General features: G+C 42.5%; 1 protein-coding gene across 2 annotated transcripts in view; it reads left to right on the top strand.

The window, feature by feature from the left end:
• The window catches only part of ENPP6 (ectonucleotide pyrophosphatase/phosphodiesterase 6), a 154,413-nt gene extending 141,570 nt beyond the window's left edge, over nt 1-12,843 (top strand). For both annotated transcript variants that reach the window (XM_037831089.1, XM_037831087.1), the window contains 2 exons: nt 3,854-3,977; nt 9,384-12,843. In XM_037831089.1, coding sequence (XP_037687017.1) covers nt 3,854-3,977; nt 9,384-9,577 — 318 coding nt within the window. In that variant the 3' untranslated portion in view covers nt 9,578-12,843. The remainder of the gene's footprint in view (nt 1-3,853; nt 3,978-9,383) is intronic.
• The last annotated feature ends 11,836 nt before the right edge of the window (nt 12,844-24,679 follow it).

The raw sequence follows: 24,679 nt of genomic DNA, 5'->3' as shown, positions 1-24,679 counted from the left end.
TCTTTCCTCCCTCCTTCCAACCTCACCCTTATACCTGAGGCTACCCTCACAATTCTAATCGCACTCCCCAGACATCTCAGCTCAGCTCTAGAAACAAATCCTAAAAGGGCGAATTCAAAGAGATGGGCCCAGGCAAGTGTCAAACAGAATAAATGGTTTAACTTACAGTTTTCTGTTGTGCAGATAAGTGGCCAACGTTAAATTATATATTTTTAAACGCTGACATGATTGAGCCAAAGACCTATTCTAGAAACTCTGACTCTTATCTCATAAATCTCCCCCTGGCTTCCCAAATTAAAGCAAGTTTATGATAGACACGATTATACTAAGGTTGTGGTGCAGTTTCCTGTAACCCAGGCACCGAAGTGAAAGAACCCAAGTCTATAAACATAACTCAGAAGCATTTCTCCTGATGCTTTCTAGTGTGGAGCCACTACGATTCCTTCCCCAGAAGTTCTGTTAGAAATGCTTAGCTACAGTTTCGTAGCTCCTCAAGGAGGGAACCTGGCATGGCTATCCACCAATGTATAGGGGAGGAGCCCGGGAAGGCTCCAGCAAGTGCTGAACAAACTACTCTGGGTGAGAGTGTTGATTGCACGGTGACCAACTCATCCCGGTTTGCCTGAGCTGTCCTGCTTTTAAAACTGAAAGTCCCGCATCCCAGGACACCCCCGGGGCAAACGGAGAGAGTTGGTCACCCTATTTGATGGGCCCCCTTGGGAAGGCCCACGAGAGCAGAGCAGCTCCTCCCGCCTCCACGTCCCAAGCTTCGGTAGCTCCCCATCCTGTTTATTAGCGCCCCAGGGGCTTCTTCCTAGGAGCTCCCGGGACCCGCGCACGTGCACAGAGGCGCGGCACAGGGCTGCCCCCCGCTACTTTTCCCGGCAAAGGCCTCCCGGGTGGCCCAGCCTAGGTCACTGCTTCACTTAGGGCACCCACTTGTGATCTTGACCCGCACAGAAGCTGTCAGGAACCCTCCAGTCCCCCTTCTTTCTTCACTAAATAGGAGCTCTACTTTTAGGCGAAGGAACTGCCGCAGAAGCTTAGCAGAGCGCCTGGCACAGATTCAGCGCACAGTGGAGGTCTGCTGAATTGGATACACAGGCCCTTCAATCACTGCCTTCTCTCCAACGCTGGCAAGCCCTCTCCTGGAACTCCTTTCACCGATGACACCCTTTCCTTCGCTGCCTTCACCAGGCAGACTCCCTCCCTTACCGGGTTGTTAGGAAACTGCCCCTTCCAGGCGGGTCTCTTACTTGGGCCTTCTCCACGTGCTGCACAAGAACCGGCCACCCTGGGCACCGGCTGCCTGCCCTGTGAGGGGCCTGGTTTACTTGGTGATGCAGACTTAGGAGCCCAGCCCCTCCTCCCAACACACACACCTGCTCACACACATGCCACCCCCACCTCCTTCTCACCGTCCCCCAAGTCTGGAGGGCCTGGGTACCTCCCCAGGATGCCACCAGGTGGCACTAGGTGCAGTCTGTGGCCTGGTGGGTTCAGATAGAGTCAGGTTCCTCAACCAAGTCACCTGGAAACTGAGTGGTCTGTGGCACACCCTTCCTTCTAAGCACAGACACAGAGGCATGCGCTTGGGAAGATAATGTGGTGTGCAAAACAGAGATGCTGAAGTCCACTAGGAAAGGAAAAGGAAGAAAACCATCAATGCACCATTTTGTGATTAAGGTTGTGTCCATGACACAATCCGTTCAATCACTCAGACAAAAACAATTAGCTTTTTTACATAACCAGGGAGTTTATTATTATCATTTTCATCTGTAAGAACAGTTGTTTCGCTGGAGCAAATTGGCATTTTAATAAACACTAGGATTCACCTATGATCAGTCAGATCTTCAATTACCTTCAGGGCTGAGGCGCTTTGTTGTATGTTTGTATCTGTGGAATTTAGGCAGTGATTTCTTAATCAGGTAATCAGTCTTCATCGCTCTTTTACCTGTCCCTTTGTCTTAGCATACACACATACCACAGGGCTCATAATTAGTGATGTTGTCAATAGCAAAAATTTTCTATTTAGGGCTTCAGGGATCACTGCCTTGTGCCTCGTGAAAGGGAGAAGCAACACATTAAACTAGCTGACAAAGCTAAATTGGGATGTGTTGTGATCATCACCATAAGACAGATAAAGAACAAAAAAAAAACTGTATAAGAAATTAGAAATGCAATAAGTTAATAAAGCATTCCCATGGAAAAATACAAGCTACAGCTGAAGAAGGCAGAACAAGGGATGACAGATACTCAGGAAACAGAGAGTCAATGAAATAGCGAGATTTGGAAAGTAGTAATGCTAGGGAGCGATTTATGGGGTGAGTCTGGATGAGTGTGCCATGTGATATGACAGTTAAATAAGCAAGTGAGAGTTCAGCTCTCACAGCCATCATTGTACTCCTGCTCATGATCAGAATGGCCAGGGGCATCTGGAGTCCAGACAGCAGCCATTTAGTGAGCACTTATTGTGTGCCAGTCACCCAACACATGGTCATGTCATCCTCCAGAAACCCTAGAAGTGGGTGCTAATATCCCCACATCCAATAAGGAAGCTGAAGCTCAGAGATGTTGAGTAGTTTGCCCAGGATCACAGAGCTAGAAAGTGGCCAAACTGGAACTTAACCCTACATTCCCTACACTGAACTGATTCCAAAATCTCTTCTCTATACTTTCTGTCAGCCACCACTCAGTGAGTAAAGAAGCAAGAGGTGGGTGGGAGAGGGTCACTCAGTTGTCCAGTGCTGGCAGGAGCACTGCAGTGACCTCTGGCCATGAGCTGGGGGGAGATGCACAAGGATCAGGAGTCAGGCAACCCGGGTTCCAAACCCTGCCCTGCCTCTCCCTAGCTGTGTGTCCCTTACCCTCTCTGTGCTTCAGCTCCTTCACCTATAAAGTGGGGGAAATTGTATCATCAACACAGGGTTGCTGCGATGATTAAATGGATGTCAGTGTAGGCTCTTGGTGAACCATACAACATACTAAATGCATGACATTATTGCAAGTCTTGTAAGCCAACCTGTAAATTGCTGGCCTTTTAGCTGTTTTTATTCCACTCCTTCAACATGGCCAGCCAATTCCACCATCTGCATTTGAAATATTTGTAATATTAACCCTTGCTTAGCAAGAAGAGGATTGGAATATCATGAATGGATGGTTAGTTTGGAATGAATGGCTAGGACTGCATTCAACTGCTGCAGCCTCCTCAGGATTCACAAAACTGTCTTTAAGCCCTTTGTTTCACAAGTAAGCACGTGTAGTCTAAGGAAATCTAGTTCTGAAGGAAAGAAGGGTGACAGAGAAATGATGGTTCTGGAGTCCATGAAAAAGGAAAGGAAGAGATTAAGACTTGGATTAAGAGGAGCATGAGCGCCATCTTGAAATGTTTGAAGGAATGGCTTGAAGAGGGCACTGGTTTATTCTGAGTAGCTCCTGAGGGTGGAGCTGGAAGCAGCAACAGAGTAGGGTCATGTGTGTGGTGGAAAGGGTGCTGAGACGGTGGTGAGAACAGGGCTGGTGGGCAGCTCCATGGAGCCCTCTGGCCTCAGTTGCTTTCTAGTAAAATGAGATGGTTGGAATAGGTGCACTTTAATCTTCCTTCTGTCTCTAACATGCTATATGTAGTGGCTCTAAAATTTATTATGAGGTACAGTTCAGCTCCATAGAGGAAAAATCTTCTTAACTCAAGTTCCTCAGCAATGTAATGGGCTGCCTTCAAAGGTTTGAGCAGGAAGCTGAGGGTGATCCAACCGGGAGGAAATTCCCACGCTGAGTGGGGGTTTGTGTCAGATGCCCACTAACTATGACTGCTCTGGACACAAGGTAATGTAAATGCCTTCCTTGATTTCAGAATCGAGAGATGCTTCCATTTTGGATGAACAGCACTGGCAAGAGGGAAGGCTGGCAGCGCGGGTGGCATGGATACGACAACGAGCTCATGGACATGAGGGGCATCTTCCTGGCCTTTGGACCTGGTAGGCAGGAAATGACCAAATACTCTTAGCCGGCCGTTCTCACAGAAGTATCTCTCAGTAGGAGCTAATGGCGCTGGTAAAGGCTGGAGTGATTTCTTTATGGATCCTCTTTATGAGGCACGCTGAGCAAACCCAGCCGGTCTCCATGAAACATCTTCCGCTGGCATCTTTTCAAATGCTTCTTGGGTTTGGCAAATGTGGCCAAATACTTTTCCTCGTAAATCTTAAATCCTGAGTGCAGTGAAGAAAATGTATTCCACATGTTTGTGATTCATATTTTACTTAATTCATCACAGTGTTATTTCACAGCTATCTGATGTCCAGGAAAGCTTATCAGATGCCGGGCCACTGACAGCCGTGAGTCTTGAAGTTGCTGTAATCCCTTCATGGGGTCTGGCTCTTCAACAGTCCCTCCCTGTTTAGAGCACCCACTCCTGTGATGTTCATTCGGTTTAGAGCCCAACCAGAAGCTAGGATGTGTTTGAGGGCAGACTCAGAAATGACCTTGAAACTGGCCTTGAGAATGAGCCAGAGTGACTAGGCATGGATGAAAGCCATTTTGCTGTATCTTCCTTGATCAATTAATTCCTAGGACTAGAAGGGAGATGGAAAGGGTCAATTTGGGTATTTGCTTTAATTGTTACAGCACATAAATTCACATTTAAGAAAATTTTATCAAATATTCTGAAGACCATATCACTACCTGAACACTCCCTTCCTTAAAAGAACAAACAAACAACACCACAAAGAGATCGAACAACCATCAATAATCGGTAGACTGGCTCATGAACTGCTCTTTTTTCTTATTATGGTCCACCTTCTTTATTAAATTTGATAAGCTTATCCTGAAATTAAAATTCCAAATCCCTCTTGTCAGATGTCAATCAAAATGTTTCAGCCCATAAAAGTCTACACTTTCCATTCAAACCATCTTACTTTGCCAGAGCTGCTGTAACAAATACCAGAAATTGGTTGGCTTAAACATCAAGAATTTATCAGCTCACAGTTTTGGAGGCTATTAGTCCAAAATCAAGTGTTGGCAGGCCATGCTTTCTCTGAGGTCTGTAGCATTCTGGTGGTGGCTTGCTGGCAAACTTTAGCTCAAGCTCTGCCTCTGCCACATGGCCATCTGTCTTCTGCCTTCTCTGGCTTCTACTGACTGACTGTGTTTGAATTTCCTCTGCTTATAAGGATTCCATTTTTATCGGATTCAGTTTGGCCTCCTCTTAATAGAATCTTCAAAGATCCATTTACAAATGAGTTCACACACATGGGACTGGGGCTTAGGACTTGAACATGTCTTTATGGGGGGCCTGATTCAATCGACCATGCAGATGGTAGGTTTGTGACCACACTTGGAAGCACTGCTGTTCTCCATGTAGCAAGATTAATGATATGCATCAACTCGCCCCATTCCATCTGCTGGTCTGCCTTGGTTCACTCTACTTACCACAAGCAGCTGTTAGGAACCCTGAGGTGCCAGTTTCTGCAGCCTCCTCAGTTAGATGCCTCTGGGAGCCTGAGTCTAGGGAACACTTTAGTCCCAATCCTTTCCCACATGTGATTTGACTTCCTAAGCCCTGACGTGAGCATCAGAATCAGTAGCAGCCAACATTTACCGAGCACTAACTGGGTTCACCACCTTGGCCTAAGAGAGAATTCAGAGGATATCGGAGCATGGAGCCATTACCCAATAATAGTTGTCAGGTGCCCCTTGCCAGTCAAGTCCCAGCTCAGATATGCAGAACTCAAGAATTAAATGAATTGGGAGTGGAGCCTGGAGGACTACATCAAGGTCTGCTGTTAGATTAGGTTTTAGACATTCTGGGGCTCTGGCCTTTCTATGGGCAAGCATTACACAGCAGAGCTTTCATTCAAACACACTGCTTCCTCCTTCTCCTGAAGATAGAAATAAGATCATGGATGCAAAACAGTTGTCTGTGAAGGAATGAATGTAAGCAAGAGTCTCAGGCACATTTTAAAGCAGAACCAAATCTAGCCCCAAACCAAAAAACTAAAGGCAAAGTATCCAAAGCTGTATTAGCTTAAAATTAAATCCAGTGCGGCAATTTTGTCCATTAACAAAGGCTTCCACCATATGGTCCTTTAAAACTAAAAGCCCTCGGTCTTTTACAGACAGAAGGACGGCCCCTGATGAAAATGGACAGGACTAATCACAAAAATGTTTCCAGGCAGATACATCCTTGAGAGCCTCCCGCAAACCATCACGTTTCTGGCTCCAGTTCTAATGAAAGATTGAACAGCTTTACACACTGACTGTTTACTCAGAAGAAAATTTAAGATCAAGTCCTTTAATAGCTGTCTAGCTGCACTTAGAGATAAAGGTACATGCCTCCTGAGTAACTGTGGGTGCTTCTTGTTTAGGGAGGAGGCCGGGCATCGCTGCAGCTGCCCAGATACAGCCTTAGAAGTCAGTAAGTCTGGCCCAGCCAAGAGAAAGGGAAATAACTCTGGAAGACAGCCTCACTCTGCTGAAACCCAGTTTCTAATTTGAGCAGCCTAATCTGCCCTGGAGAACTCCACACTCAAGATAAGACAGCAGTAGTGTAATTCAGTGAGCTGTCTACAAGCCAGCAAACCTCACTCCAAAAGCTGCCCAAGGTGGCCAGATGCAGTGAGAACCTGCAGAACCTTCTCTCTTTAGGAGAAACATTTTTAATATCCAGAACTATTAAACCCATGGTAATAACTGGGATTCCCAGTCCAGGCTCAAATGCCATCTTGGACTGAGTGGAGCTTGCTTGGGTCCTCCCAAAGTGGACCAAGTATCGTTTTGCTATTCAGGAATTTTCTAGAAGCTTCTGTTCCAGCCTGGATCATCTCGACTCAAGACCCAAAGTCCTATCCCTGTAGAACAGGGAGCCATGAACTAGAAGAGATGGCAATGAAACCCAATTCTCCTTCCTACTTATGTGCCCAGGATTTGATTTTGCACTTTCGATGTAAGATGATGATCTTCTCTAACACTTTTGTCAGTAGAACTTAATCTCAGTTTTTCCTGCAAAGTATTTAAAAAGAGGGTGTTTGAAAGACTGGGGAAGGACACCTTGTTGTTCACCCCACACACCCTCCTCCCCACATACCCTACAAGACATGACCACCATGTGGTGGGGACAGTGTGATCATCACAGCCAAGTCACATGGCAAGTCAAATGAGAGAGAGGCCTGGCTTCCAGCATCACTGGAACAACTTTTCAATCATTTCCCCTGTTGCAGCTGATTCTTCTGTTGAGGAAATGTAAACACCATCCTTATCTAATAGTAAAATTTGCCTTGATTATTAAGAGAGGCTAGGATACAGGACATTGTCCTCTCCAAGAAAGTCCTGAGTTGTTGGGTTTTTTTTCCACTTGTTTTTACCCTGAGACAATGCTGATTCGTATCTTTTCTGCCCCAAAGGGAAAATGAACTACCCAAATAATTTATAAGGTGAATATTTGCAATCCATAGTTGTCCTTGTTTGACGTTTATTATACATGTTTATTAATAATATTAGCAACCATTTATTGAGCATATAATGTGTGCCTGCAACTGTGATTTAGGTATGATTTCCACCCCCATTTAAAGAAAATGAGGCCAGAGAGGTTAAATAGATTATCTGAGGTTACTCAGCTAGTAAGTAGCTACAGTCTGGTTGTGCATCTTCAGCTGCTTCTTCTTCTTCTTTTTTTTAACATGTACTCTATTGCCCCTTTATACTAAATTCAACTTTGATTCTCCAAAGTGAGAAAAAACCATCATTTGGGAGATTGCCTGGATCTACCATGCTCCGTGGCAGAGTTTTCTGTATATAACTTTCTTCCATATTTATAATCCCAGGAATAATACAAGAACAGAATTTGGTGTTAGTACTTCTGGAAGTTTGTTTGTTTGCTTGCTTTTGAAATAAAGTATATGTGACTATTTTAGTAAAGCAGTTGTGGAGATTATTTTCAAAGATGGACAAACTTGGCCATCCCCAAGCTATCCATTTCCTTTAAAATTTTAGATGAACTAAAAGCACATGACACAGGCCTTTATTGATGGAAAAAGTCCTCCTCTTGAATTAACCTTAATGTTGCTTTGGGTATTTTGTTGAAAGCTGTGTTTGGGACCTTAAAGTAAAGCTGCTTATATAAATTACTAAACTCTTATATTCACTCTTTAAACAGACAATGTTTTGCATTTAGGATCATAAATGTCCCCCATGGAAAAAGAGAAGGTGTTTTTGACTGAAGTCCCTCTAATGACCTGCATTCATCTTCAGTGCCCTTACTTATTAAGCTCTGTTTTAGTTTCTCAGCTGATCATACAAATCCCATACAATGGGGTTGGCTTAAAAACAGGAATTTATTGGCTCATATTTTCAAAGGCTAGAAGGCTTGCTTCCTCCCGGGGTCAATATCTTCTGGCTGGCCAGCAATCTTTAGAGTTCCTGGCTTTTCTGTCACATGGTGATGCACATGGTGGCATCTTCTTTCTCTTCTGGGTTCCATTGACTTCCAGCTTCTGTCTGCTCCCTGTCTCTTCTCTTTCTGTGTCCAATTTTCTTTGCTTATAAAGACTCTAGTCATATTGGATTAAGGCCCACCCTCATTCCATTTGGGCACACCCACAGGACCAGGAGTTGGGGTGTGAACATGCTTTTGGTGGGGGTCATGATTCAATCCCCAATGGGCATTCCCACATGTCTCCTTGAATTTGGTGTGGATCCCAGGGAGGGGGCACAATACTCTTCTACATTAGACTACACTAGCTCTCTCAAAGCCTTCGTGTGGGTCCCTAACTCCAGTACAAGTTCACTTACTTTCCACATGACTAGGTTATTTTATCTTCAGTGAAAACCTCCCAAGGAATTCAGTCGATCTTCCAGACTTATTGAGGAAACCATTGCTGTTGCTGCTGAGTTAGCCAGCATGGTTTCACATCTCAGGAAGCCCTGAGACCTTGAAAAGAAACGTTCTTGTATTGCTCCGGCGCCTTCACAGTAGAAATTAGTGCTCAAGCTAATCAGTTGCTGCTAGATAGATGTTCTGGAAGATAAGCATACAGCTTAATTTGGTTTTGGAGATCCCAGCAAAACAGTCAATCTTCTGTGACCACACTGGCTTTCGGCAGAAATGGAGTAGCCCAGATGGCTCTTCAGCCCCTCCAGGAAAGCTCTGTCTTATGCACAAAGAGAGTCTGTTTGCTGGCTCTTCTTTTAAAGGGACTCGTCTCCACAAGGGTAGAAAGCTATCTCCTTTCCTAACCTATAGCCTTCCAATTTGCAATCGCTCGGCCACGCCCCGCGGGTGGAGCTGAACTTCCAATCCTAGAGCTCCTGGGGCGGTTTTCCTCCGTTGTGATTCGGCCCCTCTTTGCCCTGCCGGTGACAGTGAGCGCCTGTTTGCCTTTCCGTTTCAGATTTCAAATCCCACTTCAGAGCCGCACCGATCCGGTCCGTGGATGTCTACAACGTCATGTGCAATGTGGCGGGCATCGCCCCGCTGCCCAACAACGGGTCCTGGGACAGAGTTGTGTGCATGCTGAAGGCCGGCGCCGCCATCCCAACGAGCAGCTGTGCGCTGGCCTTGACTTTTCTCTGGCTGTTTGTATAACTGACCTTATTGTTTGTCCCAAAATACTGTGAGCAAATGTGCCTCCAAAGTGGATATTTTTTTTTTTTTCATTTTCCATTTGAATAATAGCTTCATTAACACAATCAAGGCCATAAAGATTGTAAATACATTTTTCCTGAATGTTTCTATACATCAAAGTCCCTGCTTCTCAAAAAAACACATAGCTTTGTTTTTCCTGAAGGTAAGGAAAATCCCAGCTTTTCCTCATTTGTTCAACTGTATTTTTCTCCTCCTATCTGAGCAGGAGCCTGCCCCCGTAGCAAACAGATCTTGAGCAGATACTGCCCAGTGGTCCTGGGTCTGGCTGTACCCTGCCTTGCACGAGCTGCCTCCCAGGTCAGGCCCTCAGCTGTGCCCTGTCCACACCCAGGAGCCATCCTCGGAGTCTGTGGCCACAATCCTGTACCTTCCATCCCAGAAAAGAGGAGGTCTGCATTAAAGCAATAGCTGCCGATGTCTGTTTCTGACCCAGCTTAGGGAGGTTTTTTGTTTGTTTGTTTGTTTTTTGTTTTTTCTAGAAAGTCTCCAGCAAGGGCATATCTCAGCTTGGATCCCCAATCAAACAAAATCATTAAGAACTTGAGAACTAATAGAACAAGGTAAAAGATATCAGTTTCCCCAAAGTCTGCATGGCAAACATTTCTCCCTTGCCTTGAGAAGCAGAAAAGCTTAGATAGGTAGGGGCTTCTCGGAGAATTACCATAGTGTATCATGGGATGAAGCTTTGCACAGAGCAGGGCCTGAATGCTATGGACGGATGGAGGGCCTGCCTGCCCGCCTGCCTGGGTGAAGGCTTATGCAGAGACTGCCTCTCTTCGGGGCCCGATTCGGAGTGCAGACCTTAGCAATCGTATCATTGCAGGCTGGGAAAGGGATGTCTTACTGTTGAGAGCATGGACATATCCTCAGAAATCTTGGCTCACTGTTTGGAATGATGTTGTGTTAAGCCTGAGTTTTATGCACCAGTGGTCCTGAAGCAATGCCTTCTTAACAACAACAAAGTGAGTCTTTGAGTGACCCCCCCAAATCCAAAGAACATGGCAGCAGCAGGAGAATGTGTTGCAGCTGAATCCCAGTCACTGACCAACTAGCCATTTTGATTAGGAAACCAGTTTGGTCAAGGTTGCTTCCTCAGGGTCCTAAGTTAGTTGGAACCTGTGAGAAGAGCCATTGAGCCTGAGTTAAAATATTTTTAGTTTTGTCATCTAAGTTTGCTGTAGGAGACTTTGTTGTCAAATAAGGGATAACTGCATTTTTAATTGATTGGACTCATGTCTACAGGCACCATACTATATTTCTCTCTCATTTCATTAAAACCAAGTTTGCACTAAATGAGGCACATCTGCAAATGGAACTTGTTTGGTCAGGAAAGTGAACACACCAGGTCTTTTTTATATGAAGCTTTTACATGGTGTTTACCTTGAAAAATGAATAGCAATGCTCACCCTGATTGAAGAGTGCTGGGAGTTGTCTTAGTACCATGAGTGATGGGAGCAAAAGATCGCTGATTTTTAAAAATTCAATTTATCTTCACAAAAGATTTCTGTAACAGTACTAAGCATTTATGTAACATGTTTTTAAAGCCCCAGCAAACCATGGAATCAATTGGAAAGAAGGCAAATCAGCCTTTGTTTTCTGGCTGAAAGCAAATTAGTGCTTTCAGAACATTGGCAGTGGGTTGTTGAAACAGGCATCTATTGTTCAAAGTTTTCTTTCTCCTCAAAGGAGTGAATTCAGTGGAGCCTATTTCCCCCACATGCGAAGGAGGAAGGATTCTTACAAAGATATCCAAGTGAGTAAATTAAAAGTGGATCATCAAAACCAGGAAGGGTCTAAACATGCACACACCCTTTCATTTGTCCTTCCTGTTCTGTTACACAATTTTTCTACCTCAATCATCCTTAAAATCTTAAAGTTTCATAATAACATTTTAGATAACTGTCTGACAAAATGTAGTTGCTCAGTAAATATTTGTCAAATAAATGAATGAGAATGAGATTCAAAAGGAATCATGAATGTTGATATGATTCAGGCACTGAATAGGAAGAAAATGTTTTGCCTAAAACAATGCATACATTTTAGTGGCTGAATTTTTTGGTCAAACATTTTTTTTCTTTGATTATTTATTTATAGTTACATTATTGTCCCCAGGAAAATTCCACTTTCTCTAAATGTGTTTGCTTCATAGGAATAAAATCTGTTAGTAATATGTATGGACACCTTTTCTTCTGCATTATTTTACTACTTTACTGCTACTTCCAGCAAGAGGATAAGTGGGTTGACCTGCAAACAATCAGGAATAAATGAAAGGAGTTATCCTTAAATTAAAGAAGAGATGAATGGCTGCGTCCGCTGCCATAGGCTTAATCTCCAGAATCCAATTCAATTAAGTTCTGAAAACCTAAGCAAAAACTACAACAGGCTCAGGAAATTCTTTCTAGCCTAGAAGCATCCTGAATTACAAAGTCCAGCTCCCTTTACTTTTAAAGGGTCTTGGGAAATCCACACCAGATCTGAGTCCAGTCATAGATGGCTGTTTGCAAACTTTCTGGGATTTAAGATTCATCTCGCCCTACCTACAGAGAGGCAGGTTCAAAGCATTTGGGGCGGGGTCTCAGACAACGCGTTTAAGGTTTGGGTTTCCTCTAAGGAGGGCTGGGTTCTGATCTAGCATTCTGCTTTTGGCATTGGTATTGGTTCTGGCAGATCTAAGTCTGCTGAAAGCAGCTGCATAATCAGCTGAGTCTGACTGACTTGAGCTCCTGGGCCCAGTTGGGTCAAGCTTCCAGTCCTCCTTAAACCAAAGGAGATCTGTAAGCCCCAGTGGTGTGGGGAGGAACCAAACAGTCAAAGCTGACTTCTCCACACCCCTCTCCTTTTGGGTCTAAGATTCCCAGTGGTGCTACCAGACGAACTCAGACATTACTAAAGAGCTGTTTCATGAATTTTCTACAAAAGCGTTTTGCATTTCTGTAAATATCAAGAGAGTTCCAAAATGTGACTGTATGTTGAATTTTTTTAAGCAATTTGTGATAGACTAAAGTCAGCTACTGTAAGCTACTTGCTAGAAAGAAGGGAGGTGGTAGGCTTGGCACAATGATTAAAAACAAAACATTTGAAACCTGGGCTCAGGTCTGTGCTATAGCAAATATACTTACATGTTGCTTTGAAATTGTACAGTGCCTCAAATGTTTAATTCATGTTCCATAAACATGTGGAATGAAAGAAAAGAATAAATATCATTAAGGAGACTTGTTTCAGCCTCAAATATTCTCTGTCTGTAGTTCCTAAAATTAAATGTATGTTCCACTTTTGGCTCGTCACCTTTCCTTATCATCCCAGTGACAATGTAGTTACACCTCATTTCATGGAGTAAATATATTCCATCCCATGCTTATAATTTGGACTTTAGGAAAGGAAGAAAAGAAGGAAGGGATGGAGGAAGTTAGATTAGACTTTCAATATTGTGAGCATATTTACTTTTGTTCAATATAATGGAGACATAATTCACATATCAAACAGTTCATTCGTTTAAAGTGTTCTGTTCAATGGCTATTAGTACATTCACAGAGGTGTGCAACCATCACTACAAACAATTTTAGAGCTCTGTCATCACCCCAAAAAGAAACTCCATAATCCTTAGCAGTCACTCCCCATTTCCTCCCAACCTCCCCCCTTCTTCTGTCCCTTCTCTCCATCCCCAGCAGCTCTGGACAACCACCAGTCTACTTTCAGTCTCTGTAGATTTTCCTATTGTGCATATTTCATATAAATGGAATTGTACAATATGTGATCTTTTGTGATTGGTTTCTTTCACTTAGCATAATGTTTTCAAGGTTCATCTATCTTGTGGCATACAGCAGTACATCATTCCTTTTTATTGCTAAATAATACCCATTGTATGGATCTACAGTGCATCATTTTATTTATCCATTCATCAGTTGAAGGAAATTTGTTTTTTTTTCCACTTTTTGCATATCATGAACAATGCTGCTATGAACATTTGTGTAAAAGTTTTTATGGATATTTTCATTTCTCTTGGGTATATAAATAGAAGTGGAGTTGTTGGATCATGTGGTAACTCTATGTTTAAACTTTTGAGGAACTTCCAGACTATTTTCCAAAGTGGCTGCCCCACTTAATTCCTGCCAGCAATATATGAAGTTTCCAATTTCTCCACATTCTTGCAACACCTGTTAACATCTGTCTTTTTGACTACAGCCATCCTCGTGGGTAGTGAAGTAACATTTCCTCATTTTGATTTGCGTCATTCAGTAAGCCAATACTGTTAAGCATCTTTTCATGTGCTTTTTGTCTATCTGTATATCTTCTTTGGAGAATATCTATTCAGATCCTCTGACCACTTTTACATTGGGATATTTGTCTTTTTACTGTTGAGTTGTAAGAGTTCTTTACATATTTTGGATACAAGTCCTTTATCACTTATATGACTTGAAAATATTTTCTCCCATTTTGTGAGTTATCTTTTCAGTATATTGATGATTTCCTTTGAAGCATAAAAGTTTTAAAATTTTGATGAAGTCCATTTTATCTATTTTTCATTTTTTTGCTTGTGCCGTTAATGTCATATTTAAGAGGGCTTTGCCTAACCCAAGATCATGAAGATTTACTTCTCTGTTTTCTCCTAAGAGTTTTTTTTTATAGTTTTAACTCTTACATTTAGCTGTATGATCCATTTTGAGTTAATTTGTGTGTATGGTGTGATGAAGGGGTTCAACTTAATTCTTTTGTAGTTGTCCTAGCACCATTTGTCGAAAAGTACATTTACTTTTTTAGAGAAATGTTAAAATACTTCTGTTGAAAAGCAACAATTTTTTAATAGATATTATTTTTAAGAGCAGGTTTAGATCTACAAAAAAATTGTACAGAAAGTACAGAGAGGTCTCATATACCCCACTCCTCTGCACCCTTACACACTCTTTCCCCTATTATTCATATCTTACATTAGTGTGGTACATTCATTGCAACTGATGAACAAATATTGATGCATTATTATTAATTAAATTCCACAGTTTACAATATGGTTCATTCTTTGTGTTGTACAGTTCAATGGGTTTTGACAAATGCATTTTGCAATTTACCCACAATTACAGTACCATACAGAAGGTTTCACTGCCTTGAAAATGCCCTGTGCTCCACCCATTCATCAGCCCCCTTTCCTCTGACACCTGACAACCGCTGCTCTTTTTACCATCTCTATAGTTTCTGCCTTTCCAAAATGTCATGTAGTTTCCAGACTGGCTTCTTTCATTTATCAACAGCCATTTAAGGATTCTCCATGTCTTTTTTTGACTTGGCAACTCATTTTTTAATTGCTGAATAATTGTCCATTATTCTACTGTTGGCTTATCCATTCACCCTTTGAAGGGCATCTTGGTTGCTTCCAGTTTTGGGCAATTATGAAAAAGCTGTTATAAACATTTATGTGCAGGTTTTTGTTTGGCCATCAGTTTTCAACTAATTTGGGTAAATACTTAGGAGCATGATTGCTGGATCACATTGTAAAACTATGCTTAGGTTTGTAAGAAGCTGCCAATCAGTCTTCCAAAGTGGTTGTACAATTTTTGCATTCCCACCAGTAATGATGAGAGTCCCTGTTGCTCTACATCGTTGTCAGCACTTATTGTTGTCAGTGTTTTGGATTTTAGCCATTCTAATGGGTGTGTAGTAGTATCACACTGATGTTTTAATTTGCAATTCCGTGATTTCACATGATGTTGAGCTTCTTTCCATATGCTTATGTTTCATCTGCATATCTTCTTGGTTAAGGTGCCTGTTCAGATCTTTTGCCCTCTTTTAAATTAGGTTGTTTGTTTTCTTATTGTTGAGTTTTAAGCATTCTTTGTGTATTTTGGATTCAACTCCTTTATCAGCTTTGTGTTTTGCAAATATTTTCCACAAATTTGTGGCTTGCTTTTCATTCTCAACAGTGTCTTTCCTAGAGAAGTTTTAAATTTTAATGAAGTCCAACTAATCACTTTTTTCTTTCATGGATTGTGCTTTTGGTGTTGTAAGTTCTCCTCTATTCCTCATTTCCTGGGAGTTTTTATCATGAATGGCTATACTCATTTTTCTGTACATATTGATATGATCATTTGATTTTTCTTCTTTAATCTGTGGATGTGATAGATTATATTAATTGATTTTCAAATGTTGAATCTGTCTTGCACAACAGGACTAAATCTCACTTGGTTATGGTATAATTTGCTAAAATTTTTTTGAGGAACTTTGAAAGCATATTCATGAGAGATACCAGACTGTAATTTCCCTTTCTCGTATTATCTTTGTGTGGTTTTGTTATTAGAGTAATATAGCCTAGTAAAATGAGTTTACTTTCTGGAAGAGATTTTTTTTTTTTTAATATTCATTTTATTGAGATATATTCACATACCATGCAGTCATACAAAACAAATCGTACATTTGATTGTTCACAGTACCATTACATAGTTGTACATTCATCACCAAAATCAATCCCTGACACCCTCATTACCACACACACAAAAATAACCAGAATAATAATTAAAGTGAAAAAGAGCAACTAAAGTAAAAAAGAACACTGGGTGCCCTTGTCTGTTTGTTTGTTTGTTTCCTTCTCCCACCTTTCCACTCATCCATCCACAAACTAGACAAAGGGGAGTGTGATCCCATGGCCCCCCCAATCCCACTGTCCCCCCTCATAAGCCACATTTTTATACAATTGTCTTCAAGATTCATGGGTTCTGGGTTGCAGTTTGATAGTTTCAGGTATCCACCACCAGCTACCCAAATTCATTAGAACCTAAAAAGGGTTGTCTAAATTGTGCATAAGAGTGCCCACCAGAGTGACCTCTCAGCTCCTTTTGGAATCTCTCTGCCACTGAAGCTTATTTCGTTTCCTTTCACATCCCCCTTTTGGTCAAGAAGATGTTCTCCATCCCACAATGCCGGTCTGGAAGAGATTAAAGAATTGGTATCACTTTTTCTTTAAACGTGTGGTAGAATTCATCAGTGAAATGATTCGGGTCTGGTGCTTTCTACTTTGGAAATCACCAATGGTTGATTCAATTCCTTTAATAGATATAAACCTATTCAGATTATCAGTTTCTCCTTGTGTGAGTTTTGCTAGATTGTGTCTTTCAAGGAATTTGTACATTTCTTCTGAGTTATCAAATTTGTAGGCATAGAGTTGTTCATAATATTCCTTTATTATCCTTTTAATGTCTATGTGGAAACAGTCATTTTGTTAAAAGGTAATAACCACTCTAGAAATTTGTATTTTAGTACTTCTGGTTACACAAAAATGGGCATGGGACACTTAAAAAAGTTTCCCAAGGAATTCAAGGAGAAATACCCTCTGTGAAAGATGAACACACATGTTCCCTGAGAGAATAGCTCATATCCACTGATTGCATGCACCAGAACACCCTACCAGAAGCCTGTGTCACCTGCCAGTTGTGCCCTGTATCAGGACCCCTGTTCCGGTTTGCTAATGCTGCCCATTATGCAAAACACCAGAAATGGATTGGCTTTTATAAAAGGTGGTCTATTTGGTTGCACAGTTACAGTCGTAAGGCCATAAAGTGTCCAAGGTTAACGCATCAACACTTGGGTACCTTCACTGGAGAATGGCTAACTGTGTCCAGAAAACCTCTGTTAGCTGGGAAGGCACGTGGCTGGTGTCTGCTCCAAAGTCCTGGTTTCAAAATGGCTTTCTCCCAGGACATTCCTCTCTAGGCTGCAGCTCTTCAAAAATGTCACTCTCAGTTGCTCTTGGGGTGTCTGTCCTCTCTTAGCTTCTCTGGAGCAAAAGTCTGCTTTCAAAGGCCATCTCCAAAATGTCTCTGTAAGCTGCAGCTCCTCTCTCAGCTCTTGTGTGTTCTTCAAAGCGTCCCTCTTGGCTGTAGCAAGCTTTCTCCTTCTGTCTGAGCTTATACAGTGCTCTAGTAAACTAATCAAGGCCCACACTGAATGGGCAGGGCCACACCTCCATGGAAACTATCCAATCAGAGTCATCACCCACAGTTGGGTGGGTTGCATCTCCATGGAAATACTCAAAGAATTACAATCTAATCAACACCAATATGTCTGCCCACAGAAGATTACATCAAAGATAATGGCCTTTTGGGGGATTCAAACTGGCACAACCCCATTTCAACCACAATGCTGGTGACAGCCTGAGCCCAGTGTCTATCCAAGTCAACTTTCCACCTCAAATTTACTCAGTTTCTCCCAGAGAACCCCTTTGACTTCACCCTGAAAACTGTCCTTCTCACTGGCAGCTTTCCTTTATCATCATGCAATGGGCTCCCATCAAGTTTCCTTGAGAATACTCTGACTGGCTAGCTTGCTTCTCTTCCAGCTCAGGGATTTTCTGAAATACAAATCAGAGCAGGTCACGTCCCTGCTCTAAACCCTTTAGTCACTTCCCATTGTCTTGGTCTAATAGTTTTATGATGGTTTACCAGGCCTGGCAAAATCTGGCACTGCCCATCACTGGATCTGATCTATGGCCCTCTCCTTTTCACAACTCAAGCTTTTCTTGCCTTGGGCACTTCAGGCACATCATTTTCTCCTCTCTGGTTAGTCTTTCCATAGCCACTTCACAGTTGTTTTGCCAAATTAGTGTCCACTTCCATTAGAGTTCAGCTTAAATATTGTTTCCTTGTACATGCATTGACCAGGTTAGGTTCCCCTGATTATAGAAACATTATACACTCAAGATCCCCTGTGCTTTTCCTTCTTAACACTGATTAAAATTGTAATCATTTCATGGTTTAAATTACTGCTTAATAGGATCTATTTCCTCAATGAAAGTTCCATAAAGAGAGACAATGACACTGCCCGTCTAATTCACCGAAGAAAATGCCTGGCCCATAGTAGGTATCCAATGAATATTTATTGAATACTTGAATGACTGTTAGTTCTAGAATGGACTTTGGACAAATCCCTCATTTTACATACAAGAGACTGAGACTCAAAGAAGCTACATGGCCCACCTAGAGACAAAAATGTAGTTAGTTGCAACATCAGGACAAGAGCCTCATAGTCAATTTGCTTTCCACCCTGCCAACCTACCTCCTGAGTCTTCCAGATAATATCTCAGCCTTCCAAACCCCATGACAAATTCCTACAATATGCCCACATCTAACCTGACTCAACTTTTGCATTTTACTTCATTTTATTCACCCTTTCCACCACCCATATCTGCAATGTTAAGTTTCTGCTTCACCATTTTAATCTCTCCTCTGACCTTCTTGTCTAATCCCATTGTTTCTTATTAATTACTTCACCTTGGTTTCCCTTCAGCACTGAAAAATATTGTGCCTTATACCTTGAATTGATATAGATTCTATTTTGCATGAGTTTGTTTCACATGTTAAATATGCAATCAATTGCATTTTTCTTCTCTGTCTCGTTAGACTATAGTTTCCTTGGAAGCAGGGACTCCTCTCTCTTTTTGTTTTTAACATCAGGGTTTGAGGGGGCCCTTATAATTGACATCTCTGCTCTCTAACAAATTTTGGAACTAATCAAGGAAGACACAAGGTTTGGCAGATGGAAGGTGAAACATCACCCTTATTGTGATAATGCTGATAGACATTGGGAAATGTGGCTATAATGCCGCACCTCTTAATTACTCAGACTTGACCCCCATGGCCCTGCACCTGTAAAATTCAGAGCACAGAGTTGCAGAGAGGATCATCAGCTTTGGGTACACAGGTGAGGGGGCAAGTCAGAAAGAAGAGGACAGGAAGGAGCTGAACCACCCGTGCTCAGCCCCTTTTTCCAAACTTACCAGTCAGGTAAACCATGTCTTCTCCCTTGGGAAAAAATGGGTGTGGGGGACAGAGAAAGGCAGAGTCAGCACTGTAGCAAATGTCCCTCTGAAAGGAAGGAAGCAGCAAGAGTAGAAGCAAATGTTCCCACCACATGGAGCATCTGTTAGCCCTGGGACTACGACTTTGATAAATGTTCCTTACTGAAAGGATGAGAAGGTGTAAGATCCAGAAGCGGCTTCTGTCACTGTGAGAGGTGCTGTTAAAAGATTAGCAGAGGCACGGACTCGTCTAGGCCAGAGTGCATGGAAAGCTGATGGGTGTGGAAAATGACAACAGTCTATGGGTGAGCCACTGGCTCGCTCTGGAAAAAGAACAAGGCATCTGTCATACTATCACGCTGTAACAATGTAGGCTTTACAAGAACAAGGCTCTCCCTTGGGTGTATGGGATAGACAGGGGTTTGCTTTTGATTTTTTTTTAATTCATTGTTCTATTTTTCCATCTGTTGTGCTTCTCTGCTTCTCACACCAAAGTAATTCACGATAATTAGAGTAAAAGTTCTTACAGAGGACTTCAGACCTTTGCATTCATTTTGATTTCTTCTGTAGCCTTTTGATGAAAAGTTTATATTGGTTATTTATGATAGTTTGCCTTGAGTCTTGGACTTAAATATACTGGCCATGGAATTCTAACTTTAGAATTAAGGATTTTTAAAATAGTATACAAATGGAAGTAAGTGTCATCCAAATTAATTCAAAATAATATGTAAGCACATGACTTTTGATTGCTTGGGGAAAAATATAACCATTCTTTCATAGAAGCCTGATGTCTACAAACCAGCCCAGGAATCACCAAATGGGGGAGTCTGTTCCTAGCATGAATAGGAAACACCAGCCTACAGTATATTAGGCTATAGCTGGAGACAGTAGTTGCTCATTTTATTGGATGCTAAACTTTACCTACAGGTTAAGATGTCTCAGTATCCTAAGACCTAAGGGAGAGGGGAATGACAGTTGAAAAACTATATAGGATTTTTTATTGTAACCATAACGATAGCATCAGTGCTTTAAATTTGCGTGCAGGAAACATGATCTTTACCAATCCTTCCTTGCTTTTCATATATACATTGCGCATCATTGAGTGAAAAGCTATAGAAAGATGTTGAGTTGCTCCCAGTAATTTTGGGGCTATGCTAGACATTTGTATGTCCATATATTTGATTCTGCAGCTTAACCTTCGTCTTCTACAGTTGGAGAACCCTCCAGGACTCCCAGGCCGGGGCACAGCACCCTTGCTTGCTGCCTGTATCTGAGACCCTGCAGGCTTGGGCTGCCTCAAGGCCCTTTCCCAGGTGTCAGCCGTCCTGGGGCTCTGCCAAATAGAGGTCATTTGTCACACATTGTCAGTATTGCCAAAGGGGAGAAAAGTTGTTCAGAATCCAAGGATTCAAATCAAAGTCAGGAGGCAGAGAGGGAGCCAAATAAATGGTGTGTTGAGCTAGAAGGCCCAGGGGAAAAACAGGCATGTGGTAAATAAGAGTCCACACTACTAAAGTTGAGAAATAGAGGAAGACACAAGGATGGATGCCTAGAGTTCCCAGGGTTAACTCCCCGAATGCTGCATACCTGCCAGGGCCTTTCTTTTCTGTACCACCAAGCATCCCACTGAGCCAGGGAGGCGTCTCCAGAAGCATGGCTGTGGTGGTTCAAATGGTCACAGAGCTAACACCCTGAGGCCATTAGAACCATCTGTAATGTCATCCTTGGAGAGGAGCTCCTGCAGGTTCCCTCCCTTTGTGCTTCCTTCAGAACACTCATCCCCAAGGGCTGTCCTCGCCTCCTTCTGTGCAGAGCTTTCCAAACTGGGTTCCACATTTTTGCTAGAAACCCCCATAATAAGACCTAATTCCCTAAAAATACATTTTCCAAATCATGCATCTCAGTCTTACTTTTGAGAAAGAATGATTAATTTTCTTTCCTCTTAAAATAATTTTTAGTCAGGTAATTGCCTGAAGAGTTTGCTATACCTTCAGCAAGTTTAAATCACAAACAGTTTTATTTGATTAGGGCAGCGTGCTGGTCTGATGACTGACCTCTGCTCATCCAGATCCTGGAACAGTGTAAGGCATGTGGTGGCCCTCAAATATTTGAAGGATGGGTGAATCTAAATCTTAAAAAAGACCATGCTGACCATGTAATAAAATTATGAGAACTTCTAGAGCTGCCTCTTGGATAATCTGCCCTATGCAAAATGAGCCACTCTAGAGAAAATTCAGAATGATAGAGAGAAAAATTGCTTCTGGATTCAATCCAGCTCATCACAGATTTCTAGAGTTCTTCCTTCACACCAGGGCTACTCTCTAGAGACACAGAGAATTTAAAAATAGTCACTGTTCTCACAACAGGAACTTACAGGGTAGTCAGTCCATTGCTTCCATTTTTGAGCAGAGTTGAATTCCCATTTCTTTGGGACAAAATGTTCTGATTGCTACAGGCAGTGGATGGAAAGGATTTCAGAGGAAGCGTGAGTAACACAAGGAGAGAAGGCATCTGCACTCATGCAGAGAAGCTGGAGGCAGGAACCCTAAGTACTCGTGCTCCTGAAGGTGTCCTCTCTACTGCCTCCTTTGGAATCTTGCTCTTGGCATCCAATGCCCACCCTCTCCACTTTGCTCTTTTACCTCACCTGTACTATAATCTCCTAGCAAAGGCAAAGATGAGCATTTCACTCAACTGCTTAATGCCACCCTTGTCTCCCTCACCCTTATAGAATTAAATTCCACATTCTGCCTCCAACCTACCTTTACCGCTGGATTTTGCCCTACATCTAGTAGTTCTCCATATTGAACTTCTTGGCTGAGCCCTTGGAATGTGCCATTCTCAACAATCTTGCTTGGGCTCTGTGTCTGGATGACCCTTCCCCCTCTCCTTCTATCAAATGTTTCTTTATCCTTCATATCCTAGCTTCTCTGTGATGCCTTTGTGCTTTCATATCCTTTTATTTTTTCTTTTGTTACAAAACATGTCCTATTATAATGTAATAATTTGTTTTCAAGCTTCTCCAACTAGACTGTAAGGCTGAACACAATGCCGGGATTGAGTCTTCTCGTTTTGTGTTTCTTCTCCAGCACACAGTAATGTCTGCCACAAAATAGCCCGTAATGACCATCATCTGTGGAATAAATGAACAAATGAATGAATGAATGAAGTGGAAAGTTTAGGATACTCCAGTTGGAAGATTGCCTGAGTTTGTTCTCATAGTAGCAATGGATTGGAAGAGCCAGACGCAGGAAATGTTTTGTAGCAAGTAGCAGGATTTGACAAATGCCTGGCTTTGTGACAGGGAGCCCAAGGGGCAAGGGCTCCTTCCTCTGCATTTCAGCAGGCTCCCTCTTTAACGATGCACAAAAGGAAGTGGAGCAGATGGGAAGAAAGGAGAAAGAGATAAATTAGCTCTGTCTTCACCAGGTTTAATGTGACTTTTCAACAAGACTCTAATACAAGCATGTGCCATCATTTTTCCTACCCCAGTCACCACCTCTTTCCTTCTCAAGCCTTCAGAGTCTGATTTTGTCTTTCCTACTGAAAGGCAAAGAGTGAGGGAAATGAGAGTGAGCAGCAGGGGGAAGTGGAGAAAAACTTTCAGGGGGAGGAATGGAGTGTTTAAAAAATCCCCTTCTTGGGATCATCTCATTTACAGCTCTCTTCTCTCCTCTGCCCTTATGCTGTCAGGGAAGTCTGGACTCACAGCAGTGTCACTGGGAACCAACAAGGGAGCTGCACTTCCACCTTGTTCCAGTTTGCTAATGCTGCCTGAATGCAAAACACCAGAGATGGATTGGCTTTTATAAAGGGGGTTTATTTGGTTACACAGGTACAGTCTTAAGGCCGTAAAGTTTCCAATGCAAGACTTCAACAATGGGTACCTTTCCTGAAGGATGGCCATTGGTGTCCAGAAAACCTCTGTTAGCTCGGAAGGCATGTGGCTGGTGTCCGCTTGCTCCAGAGTTCTGGTTTCAAAATGGCTTTCTCCCAGGATGTCCCTCTCTAGACAGCAATTCCTCAGAAATGTCACTCTTAGTTGCTCTTGGGGAGTTTTTCCTCTCTTAGCTTCCCCGGAGCAAAAGTCTGCTTTCTTTTCTGCCATCTTCAAACTGTCTCTCATCTGCAGCTCCTCTCTCAGCTCCTGTGCATTCTTCAAAGTGTCCCTGTTGGCTGTAGCAAGCTCTCTCCTTCTGCCTGAGTTTTATAGTGCTCCAGTGAACCAATCAAGGCCCATGCTGAATGGGCGGGGCCACACCTCCATGGAAATTATCCAGTCAGAGTTATCAACTACAGTTGGGTGGGTCATATCTCCATGGAAACACTCAAGCAAAGAATTACTGTGTAATCAACACCAATATGTCTGCCCACACAAGATTGCATCAAAGTTAATGGTGTTTTGGGGGACACAATACATTCAAACTGGCACACACCTCGTCTCAGGACAGGAGCCCTGCTTTGGAGCACACCCCTCCATTCCCAGGCCGGTGATGAGGGGTGGAGAGGCAGGGCCAGGACAGGGGGATAGGGAGGCAGAAAAAAGGAAGCCACTCTGCCTGCCCTTAAACTAAAGGGGCAAAAAGGAATTCTAGAAGCTTTTCACAGTCCAGCCCATTTTAGCCAACTAAAAGGGATTTGGGGCCAAAGCCCTAACTGGTAATAAGCGGTATTTCTGCATGAAGTGGTGGGTGTCTTGGGGAGGATTTGAACATTCCAGGGTCCAGGCCACTCTCTGTAACTGTAACCTGTAGAGTCACATCTTTATTATTTTCAAAGGCACTTTGCACACAGCGTCCCTTGCTGGGTCACCCAACTAGGAAAGAGGGAACCAGACTGTGGTAGTTGAAAAACCTCCCCAGGTGATTCGAATGTTCAACCAAGAATGAAAAACCCCTGAGGTAGAGGAAGACAGAAATATCATTAGAAATTAGGCCTTTTAAAGGATTCTAAGAGAGCATTTATGGTTTACATAATTTTAAAGTTAGAAACTGTGCAGCTTAGGAGTTCACTGTTTTCTGCCATGTTACAAAAATTCATCTAGCTCAGTATCCTGGAAGTTCTCTAATACTTCATTACATCAGAGTCATAATAAAAATCACTTAGAAAAGGGCTTCTGTTTTGAAACAGATCTAATTGGAGAGGAGCACTTACCCGACCATAGTGAATCACAAGTTACTTAGTTAAGAGTTACTCTGGCATATCATTTGCAACCGATTCTCCCTCAGGAATAGCTAGCAGCCAAATGGAAGACAGCTCCATTG

The sequence above is a fragment of the Choloepus didactylus genome, chromosome 3 (genome assembly GCF_015220235.1).
Source record: "Choloepus didactylus isolate mChoDid1 chromosome 3, mChoDid1.pri, whole genome shotgun sequence".
In the NCBI taxonomy this organism is placed as follows: Eukaryota; Metazoa; Chordata; class Mammalia; order Pilosa; family Megalonychidae; genus Choloepus; species Choloepus didactylus.
The sequence above is the reverse complement of the archived record's forward strand: the minus strand, read 5'-3'. Positions and strand labels throughout refer to the sequence as shown.